This window comes from Oncorhynchus masou, chromosome 13, assembly GCF_036934945.1.
Source record: "Oncorhynchus masou masou isolate Uvic2021 chromosome 13, UVic_Omas_1.1, whole genome shotgun sequence".
In the NCBI taxonomy this organism is placed as follows: domain Eukaryota; kingdom Metazoa; phylum Chordata; class Actinopteri; order Salmoniformes; family Salmonidae; genus Oncorhynchus; species Oncorhynchus masou.
Window position 1 is genome coordinate 18,636,284 of NC_088224.1, and position 14,711 is coordinate 18,650,994.

General features: G+C 44.6%; 1 protein-coding gene across 1 annotated transcript; it reads right to left on the reverse strand.

Moving 5' to 3' along the window:
- Positions 1 to 71: 71 nt before the first annotated feature.
- Positions 72 to 13,504, reverse strand: LOC135551857 (polypeptide N-acetylgalactosaminyltransferase 15-like). The gene is made up of 10 exons (XM_064983117.1): positions 12,561 to 13,504; positions 12,162 to 12,328; positions 9,586 to 9,790; positions 8,987 to 9,148; positions 8,749 to 8,866; positions 2,149 to 2,343; positions 1,405 to 1,536; positions 1,164 to 1,265; positions 900 to 1,043; positions 72 to 725 (listed from the first exon to the last, which is right to left on the reverse strand). The coding sequence occupies exons 1-10, from the start codon at positions 13,088 to 13,090 to the stop codon at positions 525 to 527; spliced, it is 1,956 nt and encodes a 651-aa protein (XP_064839189.1). The 5' UTR covers positions 13,091 to 13,504; the 3' UTR covers positions 72 to 524.
- Between the last annotated feature and the right edge of the window lie 1,207 nt (positions 13,505 to 14,711).

Sequence of the window (14,711 nt, forward strand, 5' to 3'; positions counted from 1 at the left end):
CGGGATTGTGTAGGTTACTTCTGAGCTTGGAGACGTTTATACATTGAAACATCCACACACCATACTATTGATACTTTTGTTAGATATTTTATTCAGGATGAAAAATCTTGATTGTTTGCACTTCTAAATTATTCTAAAGGATTCCGTCACCATTTAAGCCTACATTATAGGCTATTTGCTAACTAAATCTGGCAATTTCATAATATAGAATATTCCTTTATGTGCAGCATTGTACAAAATCATACAGCTTATTTCCTCTGTGATTTATGGTTTGTTCACACCATAGAACTTGCATTATATGTCCTTAAAACAAACAAAATCTAAATGCAGGCAAGATGCTGATTCCACAAGTCATTGCAAAGAATATACATACATACATACAGTATAGCCACATCAGCATTGCTATTGAATTTAGCCTTAGACCTCTTGCCCATAGAGACCCACTTATGATACTGGCTCCTTACAACATGTGCTTTTATTATGTGCCTTTAGGCAATGTACTGTAACTATACTTCAAGTCAGTCTCAGGCCCCTTTGGGGACAACTAGCTGTTCGAAGTGCCACTGTTGCCGGGGCTGATGGGCACAGGGGCGCAGGAACAGACCCTTCTGGGTAGCGTTGCCCCCTCTCTGGTGACCTCCTGTGTCCCTCTGCTGCTTATCCCCCTCCTCCTTCACAGCTTCCAGACATCTCTGGGTCTGCAAGTGAACCACCTGGCCACTCAACTGAAGAAAAAAATCTATAAATTATTAATTGTCTGTATTATTATTATATCTGTGTCAAATTACAAACACATAAATAAGTAACACTTCATACAGCTCTATTATTATTTTTTGCTTATTTATTTTGTACAAGTTTGCAGTTGTCATGTCATGCATGACCTTTGCCCCTTCACTGACCTTGATGACCCTCCACTGTGGTTTGTTGCGTGGTGGCTGATGGGCGGGGCACGGTGTTAGTACCACCCTCTCCCCTTGGGCGTGGAAACACAGCCGTCCCGCTGGCCCCCAGCGCACCTCTCCCATGGAGTTCAGCTCACAGTGCTGAAGAGAGAACAAACAGGGGAGTAAAACTTTAGTCTTCATCACTACATCAGCATCATCATGATCTTCTGATTTAGGATCTGCTCTCACTGTCTCCAATATCATCATTGTCATGGTTACCTGGTAGCCATTGCCACTGCAGGGTGCTATGTCCATAGTGGCGCCCTGTGCACCCCGTCCTCCAGGGTAATCCGCACAATAGCCAGTGCCAACATTGTACAGCTTCAAACATACAGGCACAATATGTTACATGATACATTCATGTTCAACATACAGCACAAGAATAACACAATATATTAGTCAAAGTATAAGGATAATGATATAATAGCTATACAAGTGTGTGTGGAGGGGTGAGTTCTACCTCCCCTGAGAGTGAAGGTCTGTCCTGGGGTATATAGAGGTCTGGGTAGACATTAGTCAGGAACCAGTGGAAGTTACGACAGCCCAGTCTATTCTTCAGTCTGACTAGCTCTGTAATGTTAGGACTCTCAGACTGCACAGGGAACAGGACACACACATTCATTTGAGATCAATGCCAGAAGCAGACATGCGCAAACACACACACACTGATTGTACAAAACATTAGGAACACCTGCTCTTTCCATGACAGACTGACCAGGTAAATCCAGGTGAAAGCTATAATCCCTTATTGATGTCACCTGTTAAATCCACTTCAATCAGTGTAGATAAAGGGGAGGAAACAGGTTAAAGAAGGATTTTTAAGCCTTGAGACTTGGATGTGTGTGTGCCATTCAGAGGGTGAATAGGCAAGACAACATTTAAGTGCCTTTGAACAGGGTATGGTAGTAGGTTCCAGATGCACCTGATCGGGTCAAGAACTGCAACGCTGATGGGGTTTTCACGCTCAACAGTTTCCCGTGTGTGTCAAGAATAGTCCACCACCCAAAGGACATCCAGACAGCTTGACACAACTATGGGAAGTGTTGAAGTCAATATGGGCCAGCATCCCTGTAGTCCATGCCCCGAGAGCAAAAGGGTGTGCAACTCAATATTAAGAAGGTGATCCTAATGATTTGTACACTCAGTACACACACACGCCTATAGATATAAATGCACACACACACACCACATACACACACCCTACCTGCCTGATGAAGTGAGCTAGTGTATCTCTCTTATAGTAGATCTTCCTGAAGGCATCCAGCCAGGTGTCAGCGATGCGTATCTTGTTCCTCTGGAGGATGTCCTGGTCAGGGAGGGTATAGGGCTGGTGATGGCGCCCCAGGTGAGCCACTCTGGAGCAGGGGACCACCTCCATGGAGCCCCCACACAACCACACCTGGACCGGGACAAACAGACAGACAGAGACAGGGAGATGCCATCACCTTTTTTGTTGGAATATGACTTCACCAAGATGAGCAGCCCAATCTACATAAGCCTTGTAGAATCATCCGCACATCTACGCTCCACAAACACAGACTGGTGTGTCTCCACTCAGACTCCATTACTTTCGCTACATTGTCAAAATGTCTTTCAAATGAAGATGTATGTTTGAATCTTTAATTGCTAGGATCACAAAAGCTTCACATTCACTGACACCTGTCTGCAAATACACTATCAACCAACAGTACACTGCGATCCTATTCCTCTTTATTTCCCAAGGTCTCCGTTTGCTCATCATTCCAAACCAAACCAATTAAACATTCCATGATGGATATAAAAATTCCATAACGGCACCCTATTCACTAGAGCACTACTTTCGACCAGGGTCCATATGTAACATGCTACATAATCAAGCTAGTGAGACATTCCATCATCAATCAGCCCTTTGCATTCCATATATAACCTCCCCCCTTTACCCTGATGGACAGCTCCTTACACCCCCCACATAGAGAAGTCACATTTGAAAATTCCTAATTAGACACTTTAGGGCTCTATTTTTATTGTTTTTATTTAACCTTTTTTTTAAACTAGGCAAGTCAGTTAAGTACAAATTCTTATTTACAATGACGGCCTACCCCGGACGACGCTGGGCCAATTGTGCACCACCCTATTCAATCCCCATTGCGGAAGTTCAGCTGTACAGTGTGATTGAAATTTAAAGGCAATGTTTCCCACAATAGTGGAGACTGTATTCTCTGTAAATGCTGCATATGTCGGCTCAATCGAAAATGACCTTAAATTTCTATCGCGGGACCTGTAATGCTTCACTAAACATCCATTGAATTATGATACTTAGAATTGTAATTCAAGTTTTCGCTGAGCACTATTTTTTTTCTACATCACTCACAGCCAAAGATATTAACATTTTATATGCATCCAATGTCTGGCATGTTTTTGGATGGCGTGATGATGTCTTCACTGCATAGAGCTGTTCTCCATGGGCACTGAGTGCTCGTGCGAATATGAAGTTGGTCCGTATGCAACCTGGATATAGACGGTCCATGAATCGGCAAATGTTAGTGGATTACGTTGACAACAACGGTCGTATATCTTGGACGAAGTCTCTAGTTCTTATTATACCTATATGGTCATAACCATAACCAAGGTGGATTTAAAAAAATACACCTTTCCAGAAACAAGTCTCTCACCGTTGCCACTTGCTATAGACCACCTTCCGTGCCCTGTACACCATATCTGAATTGATTGCCCCCATCTATCTTCAGAGCTCGTGCTATTAGGTGACCCAAACTGGGACATGCTTAGCCATCCTACAATCTAAACTCGATACCTCCAATCTCACATAAATTATCAATGAACCTACCAGGTACAACCACAAATCCGTAAACACGGGCACCCTCATAGATATCATCCTAACCAACCTGCCCTCCAAATACACCTCTGCTGTCTTCTACCAGGATCTCAACGATCACTGCCTCATTGCCTGTGTCCGTAATGGGTCTGCGGTCAAACGACCACCCCTCATCACTGTTAAACGCTCCCTAAAACACTTCAGCGAGCAGGCCTTTCTAATCGACATGGCCCGGGTATCCTGGAAGGATATTGACCTTCCGTCAGTAGAGGATCCCAGGTTATTCTTTAAAAGTGCTTTCCTCACCATCATAAATAAGCATGCCCCATTCCAAAAAATGTAGAACCAGGATCAGATATAGCCCTTGGTTCACTCCAGACCTGACTGCCCTTGAACAGCACAAAAGCATCCTGTGCCGTACTCCATTAGCATCGAATAGCCCCCGCGATGTGCATGTTTTCAGGGAAGTTAGGAACCAATATACACAGGCAGTTAGGAAAGCAAAGGCTAGCTTTTCCAAACAGAAATTTGCATCCTGTAGCACAAACTCCAAAAAATTTCTGGGACACTGTAAAGTCCATGGAGAATAAGAGCACCTCCTCCCAGATGCCCACAGCACTGAGGCTAACACTCTCACCACCGATAAATCCACGATAATTGAGAATTTCAATAAGCATTTTTCTATGGCTGGCCATGCTTTCCACCTGGCCACCCCTACCCTGGTCAACAGCCCTGCACCCCCCACAGCAACTTGCCCAAGCCTCCCCATTTCTCCTTCACCAAAATCCAGATAGCTGATGTTCTGAAAGAGCTGCAAAATCTGGACCCGTACAAATCAGCAGGGCTAGACAATCTGGACCCTCTCTTTCTAAAATTATCAGCTGAAATTGTTGCAACCCCTATTACTAGCCTGTTGAACCTCTCTTTCATATCGTCTGAGATCCCCAAAGATTGGAAAGCTGCCGCGGTCAAACCCCTCTTCTAAGGGGGAGACACTCTAGAGCCAAACTGCTACAGACCTATATCTATCCTACCCTTCCTCTCTAAGGTCTTCGAAAGCCAAGTTAACAAACAGATCACCGACCATTTCAAATCCCACCATACCTTCTCCGCTATGCAATCTGGTTTCCGAGCTGGTCATGGGTGCACCTTTTATTTTTTTATTTCACCTTTATTTAACCAGGTAGGCTAGTTAAATAAACCTCAGCCCCACTCAAGGTCCTAAACGATATCATAACCACCATCGATAAGAGACAATATTGTGCAGATGTATTCATTGACCTGGCCAAGGCTTTCGACTCTGTCAATCATCACATTCTTATCGGCAGACTCAACAGCCTAGGTTTCTCAAATGACTGCCTACCCTGGTTCACCAACTACTTCTCTGACAGAGTTCAGTGTGTCAAATCGGAGGGCCTATTGTCCTGACCTCTGGCAGTCTCTGTATACATCAACGATGTCACTCTTGCTGCTGGTGATTCTCTGATCCACCTCTACGCAGACAACACCATTCTGTATACTTCTGGCCCTTCTTTGTACACTTTGTTAACTAACCTCCAGACGAGCTTCAATGCCATTCAACTCTCCTTCCGTGGCCTCCAACTGCTCTTAAATGCAAGTAAAACTAAATACATGCTCTTCAACCGATCGCTGCCCGCACCTGCCCGCCCGTCCAGCATCACTACTCTGGACGGTTCTGACTTAGAATATGTGGAAAACTACAAATACCTAGGTGTCTGGTTAGACTGTAAACTCTCCTTCCAGACTCACATTAAGCATCTCCAATCCAAAATTAAATCTAGAATCGGCTTCCAATTTCGCAACAAAGCATCCTTCACTCATACTGCCAAACATACCCTCGTAAAACTGACTATCCTGCCGATCCTAGACGTCGGCGATGTCATTTACAAAATAGCATCTAACACTCTACTCAGCAAATTGGATGCAGTCTATCACAGTACCGTCCGTTTTGTCACCAAAGCCCCATATACTACCCACCACTGCAACCTGTATGCTCTCGTTGGCTGGCGCTCACTTCATAGTCTTCCCCAAACCCACTGGCTCCAGGTCATCTACAAGTCTCTGCTAGGTAAAGCCCTGCCTTATCTCAGCTCACTGGTCACCATAGCAGCACCAAACTGTAGCACACGCTCCAGCAGGTATATTTCACTGGTCACCCCCAAAGCCTTTATTTCCAGTTCTCTGCTGCCAATGACTGGAACGAATTGCAAAAATCACTGAAGCTGGAGACTTATATCTCCCTCACTAACTTTAAGGACCAGCTGTCAGCGCAGCTCATAGATCACTCCACCTGTACATAGCCCAACTGTAAATAGCTCATCCAACTACCTCATCCCCCATACTGTTATTTATTTATTCATTTTTGCTCCTTTGCACCCCAGTATCTCTACTTGCACATTCATCTTCTGCACATCTATCACTCCAGTGTTTAATTGCTAAATTGTAATTATTTCGCCACTATGGCCTATTTATTGCTTTACCTCCCTTATCTTACCTCATTTACACACAATGTATATAGACTTTTTCAAATCAAATCAAAGTTTATTGATAACGTGCGTCGAATACAACAGGTGTAAATCTTACAGTGAAATGCTTACTTACAGGCTCTAACCAATAGTGCAAAAAGGTATTAGGTGAACAATAGGTAAGTAAAGAAATAAAACAACAGTAAAAAGACAGCCTCTATACAGTAGCGAGGCTACATACAGACACCAGTTAGTCAGGCTGTTTGAGGTAGTATGTACATGTAGATATGGTTAAAGTGACTATGCATATATGATGAACAGAGAGGAGCAGTAGCGTAAAAGAGGGGTTGGCAGGTGGTGGGTGGTGGAACACAATGCAGATAGCCCGGTTAGCCTATGTGCAGGAGCACTGGTTGGTCGGCCCAATTGAGGTAGTACAGTGGGGCAAAAAAGTATTTAGTCAGCTACCAATTGTGCAAGTTCTCCCACTTAAAAAGATGAGAGGTCTGTAATTTTCATCATAAGTACACTTCAACTATGACAGACAAAATGAGAAAAAAAATCCAGAAAATCACATTGTAGGATTTTTAATGAATTTATTTGCAAATTATGATGGAAAATAAGTATTTGGTCAATAACAAAAGTTTATCTCAATACTTTGTTATGTACCCTTTGTTGGCAATGACAGAGGTCAAACGTTTTCTGTAAGTCTTCACAAGGTTTTCACACACTGTTGCTGGTATTTTGGCCCATTCCTCCATGCAGATCTCCTCTAGAGCAGTGATGTTTTGGGGCTGTTGCTGGGCAACACGGACTTTCAACTCCCTCCAAAGATTTTCTATGGGGTTGAGATCTGGAGACTGGCTAGGCCACTCCAGGACCTTAAAATGCTACTTACGAAGCCACTCCTTCGGGCGGTGTTTTTGGTATCATTGTCATGCTGAAAGACACAGCCACGTTTAATCTTAATGCCCTTGCTGATGGAAGGAGGTTTTCACTCAAAATCTCACGATACATGGCCCCATACATTCTTTCCTTTACACTGATCAGTCGTCCTGGTCCCTTTGCAGAAAAACAGCCCCAAAGCATGATGTTTCCACCCCCATGCTTCAAAGTAGGTATAGTGTTCTTTGGATGCAACCCAGCATTCTTTGTCCTCCAAACATGACGAGTTGAGTTTTTACCAAAAAGTTATATTTTGGTTTCATCTGACCATATGACATTCTCCCAATCTTCTTCTGGATCATCCAAATGCTCTCTAGCAAACTTCAGGCGGACCTGGACATGTACTGGCTTAGGGGGGACACGTCTGGCACTGCAGGATTTGAGTCCCTGGTGGCGTAGTGTGTTACTGATGGTAGGCTTTGTTACTTTGGTCCCAGCACTCTGCAGGTCATTCACTAGGTCCCCCCGTGTGGTCCTGGGATTTTTGCTCACCGTTCTTGTTATCATTTTGACCCCACGGGGTGAGATCTTGCGTGGAGCCCCAGATCGAGGGAGATTATCAGTTGTCTTGTATGTCTTCCACTTCCTAATAATTGCTCCCACAGTTGATTTCTTCAAACCAAGCTGCTTACCTATTGCAGATTCAGTCTTCCCAGCCTGGTGCAGGTCTACAATTTTGTTTCTGGTGTCCTTTGACAGCTCTTTGGTCTTGGCCATAGTGGATTTTGCAGTGTGACTGTTTGAGGTTGTGGACAGGTGTCTTTTATACTGATAACAAGTTCAAACAGGTGCCATTAATACAGGTAACGAGTGGAGGACAGAGGAGCCTCTTAAAGAAGAAGTTACAAGTCTGTGAGAGCCAGAAATTTTGCTTGTTTGTAGGTGACCAAATACTTATTTTCCACCATAATTTGCAAATAAATTCATAAAAAATCCTATAATGTGATTTTCTGGATTTTTCCCCCCTCATTTTGTCTGTCATAGTTGAACCTATGATGAAAATGACAGGCCTCTTTCATATTTTTAAGTGGGAGAACTTGCACAATTGGTGGCTGACTAAACACCTTTTGCCCCACAGTATGTACATGAATGTATAGTTCAATTGACTATTCATATATGATAAACAGAGAGTAGCAGCAGCGTAAAAAGAGTGGTTGGGGGGGCACACAATGCAAATAGTCCAGGTAGCCATTTGATTACCTGTTCAGGAGTCTTATGGATTGGGGGTAAAAACTGTTGAAGCCTTTTTGTCCTAGACTTGGCACTCCGGTACCGCTTGCCATGCGGTAGTAGAGAGAACAGTCTATGACTGGGGTGGCCTTCCTCTGACACCACCTGGTGTAGAGGTCCTTTTTCTATTGTGTTATTGACTGTATGTTTGTTTATTTCATGTGTAACTCTGTGTTGTTGTTTGTGTCGCACTGCTTTGCTTTTGCTAAATGACTTAAATGTAATGTAAATGTAATCTTGGCCAGGTCGCAGTTGTAAATGAGAACTTGTTCTCAACTGGCCTACCTGGTTAAATAAAGGTGAAATTAAATAAATAACCTCCCTTCTTTACCCTGATGGACAACTCCATCTGCTCCGCCCCCCAGAACAGCATGCCTGGATCATAACCTCCCACGCTCTGGAAGAAGTGTCTGTCAATTGCTAAGACCACGCCCACCAACGCCGGACTCCTATAGGACAATGAAAGGAGAGGAAATATCAAAAGATTAGACAGGGATAGGTACTACTAGGGGTCGATTTTGAGCTGGACATGTCTGTAATCTCTGTATTTGACTGTAGTATTTATTTACTGGACAGGCTCCACTGGTGAATCCTGGTTTTCCTGTTGGGACAGAGTTTCCCAGTTGAAGTCCAGTCTCCAGTCAAACACTCCCCTGTGTGGCCACTGGGTGGCGTTGTACTGGAACGTCTGCCAGTCTATCACGTCTATGATGGGGGACACCACTCTGGTCCTGGAGATGGGAGGAGATAGACACTGGGCACAGAGGAAACTCATATAACTTTTAGAACTAGATCAGAAACATTTTCTCGCAATGAAGATTAAAATCTTAAGATTTTATTACATGGATGTAAATCTGCAGACAGATTATTGGTCGATGATAACCTATAATTACATAAAACATCACAGAAGAAGAGCAGGGATTCAGGAAGGGAATTAAGAGGTTTGAGGGAGAGAGAGAGAGAGAGATGGAGTAGTGCCAGGCAGCAATATAAGGACCCTGTTTAATCAATTAGTCTAAATGGCTGCTACCCTGCTGGATACAGCTCAGCAAGTAAGCTACCATGGTCCAGAGGCAATTAAGGATTAGATATAATACACAGAGACAGATTCACACAAACACAGACATACATTGTGCCATTTTGTGTGTGTGTGTGTTTATGTGTGTACCTGTCCTGTGCCACTCGCTCCAATAGTGGTTCCAACCAGCCCCTGTGGCACTCGCAGTGTGAGTCCATGAAGACCAGTACCTCCCCCACAGCTCTGGCTGCACCCAGAGAGCGACACCCTGCCACGCCCAGACGCCACGTGCTGCGGACCAGACGCACCCCTTCCAGCAGCAACACATACTCACTCAGCACACTCTTCAGGTGACCTACAGATAGGGGAGGCAGGGTCAGGTGACCTACAGATAGGTGAGGCAGGGTCAGGTGACCTACAGATAGGGGAGGTAGGGTCAGGTGACCTACAAATAGGGGAGGCAGGGTCAGGTGACCTACATATAGGGGAGGCACAGTCAGGTGACCTACAGATAGGGGAGGCACAGTCAGGTGACCTACAGATAGGGGAGGCAGGGTCAGGTGACCTACATATAGGGGAGGCACAGGCATCGGTGAGGTATGGTCAGGTGACCTACAGATAGGTGAGGTAGGGTCTGGTGACTTACAGATAGGTGAGGTAGGGTCAGGTGACCTACAGATAGGTGAGACAGGGTCAGGTGACCTACAGATAGGTGAGGTAGGGTCAGGTGACCTACAGATAGGTGAGACAGGGTCAGGGTTAGACACACACAGTACCAGTCAAAAGTTTGGACACCTACTCATTCCAGGGTTTTTCTTTATTCTTACTATTATCTACATTGTAGAATAATAGCGAAGACATCAAAACTATGAAATAACACATATGGAATCATGTAGTAACCAAAAAGGTGTTAAACAAATCAAAACAATTTTTCTGTAACCTTCTTTATACTTCAAAGTAGCCATTTTCCTGTTGAAAAACAAATGATGGTCCCATTATTGCAAACCAGATGGGATGGTGTATTGCTGCAGAATGCTGTTGTAGCCATGCTGGTCAATTAAGTGTGCCTTGAATTCTAAATAAATCACTCACAGTGTCACCAGCAAAGCACCCCCACACCATCACACCTCCTCCTCCATGCTTCATGGTGGGAACTACACATGCAGAAATCATCCGCTCGCCTACTCTGCGTCTCACAAAGACAAGGCAGTTGGAACCAAAAATCTCAAATTTGGACTCATCAAACCAAAGGACAGATTTCCACTGGTCTAATGCCCATTGCTCGTGTTTCTTGGCCCAAGCAAGTCTCTTCTTCTAATTGGTGTCCTTTAGTAGTGGTTTCTTTGTAACCATTTGACCATGAAGGCCTGATTCACGTCTCCTCTGAACAGTTGATTTTGAGATGTGTCTGTTGAACTCTGTGAAGTATTTATTTGGGCTGCAATTTCTGAGGCTGGTAACTCTGCAGAAGAGGTAACTCTGGGTCTTCCTTTCCTGTGGCGGTCCTCATGAGAACCAGTTTCATCATAGCGCTTAATGTTTTTTGTGTATTTCTTGACATTTTTTTCTTGACATTTTCCAGATTGAATGACCTTCATGTCTTAAAGTAATGATAGACAGTTGTTTCTCTTTGTAACGGTTTTCTGTAGGCAAAGGAGAGTCAGACCAAAATGCGGCGTGGCTATTGCGATCCATGTTTAATGAAACAAAGTAAACACAAATCAAATACAAAACAATAAACGTGCAAAGAAACACAGAGACAGAACAAGGACAATCACCCACAAAACCCAACACCAAACAGGCTACCTAAATATGGTTCCCAATCAGAGACAATGACTAACACCTGCCTCTGATTGAGAACCATATCAGGCCAAACACAGAAACAGACAAACTAGACACACAACATAGAATGCCCACTCAGATCACACCCTGACCAAACAAAACATAGAAACATACAAAGCAAACTATGGTCAGGGTGTGACACTCTTTGCTTATTTGAGCTGTTCTTGCCATAATATGGACTTGGTCTTTTACCAAATAGGGATATCTTCTGTATACTCCCCCTAACTTGTCACAACACAACTGATTGGCTCAAATACATCAAGGAAAGAAATTCCACAAATTAACATTTAACAAGACACGTGTTAATTGAAATGCATTCCAGGTGACTACCTCATGAAGCTGGTTGAGAGAATGCCAAGAGTGTGCAAAGCTGTCATCAAGGAAAAGGGTGGCTACTTTGAAGAATCTCAAATATAAAATATATTTGGATTTGTTTAACACTTTTTTTGGTTACTACATGATTCCATATGTGTTATTTCATAGTTTTGATGTCTTCACTATTATTCTACAATGTAGAAAATAGTAAATATAAAGAAAAACCCTTGAATGAGTAGTGGTGTCCAAACTTTTGACTGGTACTGTATGCCCAATTCCAAATGAACCCCAGGGATGGATGTGTACAGTAATAACATGGGCATAGCACAACTCGGATTACAGGTGGAAGTTTGGTCATATTACTAAGACCTATCCTTTCAGACAAGTGCAAACGGGTTTGGGACACTTGGGGGCTAGGGGTCTATTCAGAATCTGCACTATAAAATAGTTGAATATGGTGGGAATAGAGTGAACAAGTTTCGTCTGATATGCAGTGATGTTGTAGTGGTACTTTAGACTAATTAGATACAACTCGTGCCAATTGTTTGAGTACTGTCTTCTACACGCACCATGCTGACTGAGGTCGTCCACGAGCAGGACCTCGCGCAGGTACTCCTTGGGCGCTGTGTCGAGCACGCTGTGCACGGTGCGGAGGAGCGTGGACCAAGCCTCGTCATGGAAACATATCACCACGCTCGCGGACGGCAGCGACTCACTGTAACGCTCAACGAGGCACCTGTCAAAGCATTCCCATTGATTGACAGGGGTATAGACGCACGAGTAATTACGCACGAACCCATTAGCTTTACTAAACAATATACAATATTTCGTAGTTAGTGAGATCTTGAAATTAGACTACATATTTGTCATTGATAGCTCTTGTCGAGTCTATCTAGTTATTTTGGATACGTTGTTGAAGAGCCCTTTTTTGGCGTGGTGCGCTCCTTGGGAACATGCAGGACACTTACGAAGGATGGCGAGCCTCGGGCAATCTGCGATGCAGTGAGATCCGTTCGCTCACCAGCTCGTTGAAGCCGTATTTCTGCAGAGCAGACTTCTCCATGTCCCTTTCTAGCCCCTCCAGCTTCAGCCGCACCGGTCTCCCCATATTCCCGTGCGTCGGTAGCACCGGGACCGCTGATTCCTTCTTGGCGCTTGATATAACCATCCGGTAACTCCCCTTCCTCGGCGGCGGAGCTGGGTTCCTCACCTGTGTTGAGGGCACGAAGAGAAGCTGGTCCTCCTGCAGGGAGCTCAGCGGTGCGAGACCGAGATTATGCTCCTGTTTGAGACGGTCCCAGGAATCCACGATCACCTCCAGGTCCGGTGGACCAGAGAGCCGCTGGAAGGGACGGCGGGGCGAGTTGGGCGGTGTCTGGGTCTGATCCCGAAAGACCAGATCCATGAGGGCCAGCGTGGCCACGGATAGAGCGAGGATAAGTAACCAGAGACAGAACATCACCCGCCTGCATGGTCTGGGTCTGCTCCAAAGCCGCATGGTGAGCGGGAGAGAGAGAGGAGAGCGACGGGTTCACATAGAGAAGTCAGGGCTGAATCTTATTTCCCTCATCAAATTTGACTGGGGACAACATGGTCAGATACGGCACCTTTTGGCTACAACTTTTTAACCATAACGTTTTAGGCTTGCAATGGATAGTCCGTAATCATGACCAAATGGAATTACGCATAGATGTTGTTCTTTAGTTTTTGTCCATAATTCTTCCACGGTGTCCTTCCAAAGAACTGCAGCTCTGAACACGTTAGCGCTTCTTTTCACCTCCGACAAATGTGGTTTCCAGTTATGTCCCTTGTTCCATGATACTCATTGCTGTTGGAGTGAAGTGCGTAAAATATGTCCTTCCACCGCGCCCCTGTGGTCCTAACGCGAGATTTAACCCCTGCAAGAATAGCGGATTTGAAGGCCACACCTATTCAAACACCTTGCTTGCTCTATCACCGTAATGACTAACTGACAATAACAGTTTAGGAAATCAATATCCAGGCCTATAGCCCTATAAGTGAATAGAAAATATAGGCAAAGAACAAAAACACATTAAATCATTCAAATATGGCTAAAATTCTATATATCTGTCATAAGAAAATATTTTGCCCTCATTATATCTGATGTCAACTTCTAAAAGAAAGGGCAACATAAACGGAGAACAGACTGTCATCAACTTAGGCCTCGATTCAATCCTTAGTTCTGATGACCTGAGCTACAGCGTGATAGAAATGTCAAGTATTCCGGCGTTCGGAGACGACATTCATAGTATAACGCTGTATGTCTGCTATATCGCGCTACGGATCTAATTTCCAGCGCTACGGAGCTGATTTCCACTGCTACGGAGCTGATTTCCAGCGCTACGGATTGAATCGAGCCCATAGTTTATTTGTGTATGCGAGTACTGCGCCCCTCCTCGCTGCGAGCTCGAGGCAACATCACTCCCCGGTCAGACATCAGAGTTATTCCCCGGGCCAGCTGGCCAACAGCCTCGCGGTCCCATGACTGGCTGTTTGACTGTGATGCCAGCGGCTGCAGACTCGATCTCTCCAGTTTTCACATTGATTCTTGGCAGCCACTGTGGCTTTTTTCTTCCCCGCTGTTGGAAACAGGGTGCCTGGCTCCACACCGCCCAAAGTCTCCTCTTCCCTCCCTTTGTAGACTTTTAGTTTCATCATATTTTATATAAGAACCATGCAGCCTACTGTAATGCTACAGTGTGAAGGTGCATTTGGAGAAGTGTTGAAATGGGCCACAGTGTGCTGATAACAGGACAACAATAGAAAAGGGTCTACATAGTCATGTCTGTCTCTATCTTGACTCTCTGTATGTGTCTCTACTTATGTCATCTCTCTGTCTTGGCATGCCTGTCTGTTAGTGTTGGGTAGTATTGACAGAGTTAGTTCTGTCTTGGCATGCCTGTCTGTTACTGTTGGGCAGTGTTGACAGAATTAGTTCGGTCTTTGCATGTGTCTGTAGGTGTTGGGTACTGTTGACAGTTAGTTCAGTCTTTAGCATTAGTTTTCTCTGTAATTACATTGGGTGGTAGGATCTGTGTGTCCCCCTCAGGATGAAAGCACTGTGTCCACCTCTAAAGCCTCCCCCTGGTCAGGATGAC

Excerpts from the sequence above, each read along its gene's own strand:
- LOC135551857 (XM_064983117.1), bottom strand. The coding sequence starts at position 13,090 with ATGCGGCTTTGGAGCAGACCCAGACCATGCAGGCGGGTGATGTTCTGT. Across the intron at positions 2,344-8,748 it reads AGATGGAGTTGTCCATCAGG|GTGTGGTTGTGTGGGGGCTC; the intron begins GTAAAGAAGGGA and ends GTCCCGGTCCAG. Across the intron at positions 1,044-1,163 it reads GCAGTGGCAATGGCTACCAG|CACTGTGAGCTGAACTCCAT; the intron begins GTAACCATGACA and ends TTCTCTCTTCAG.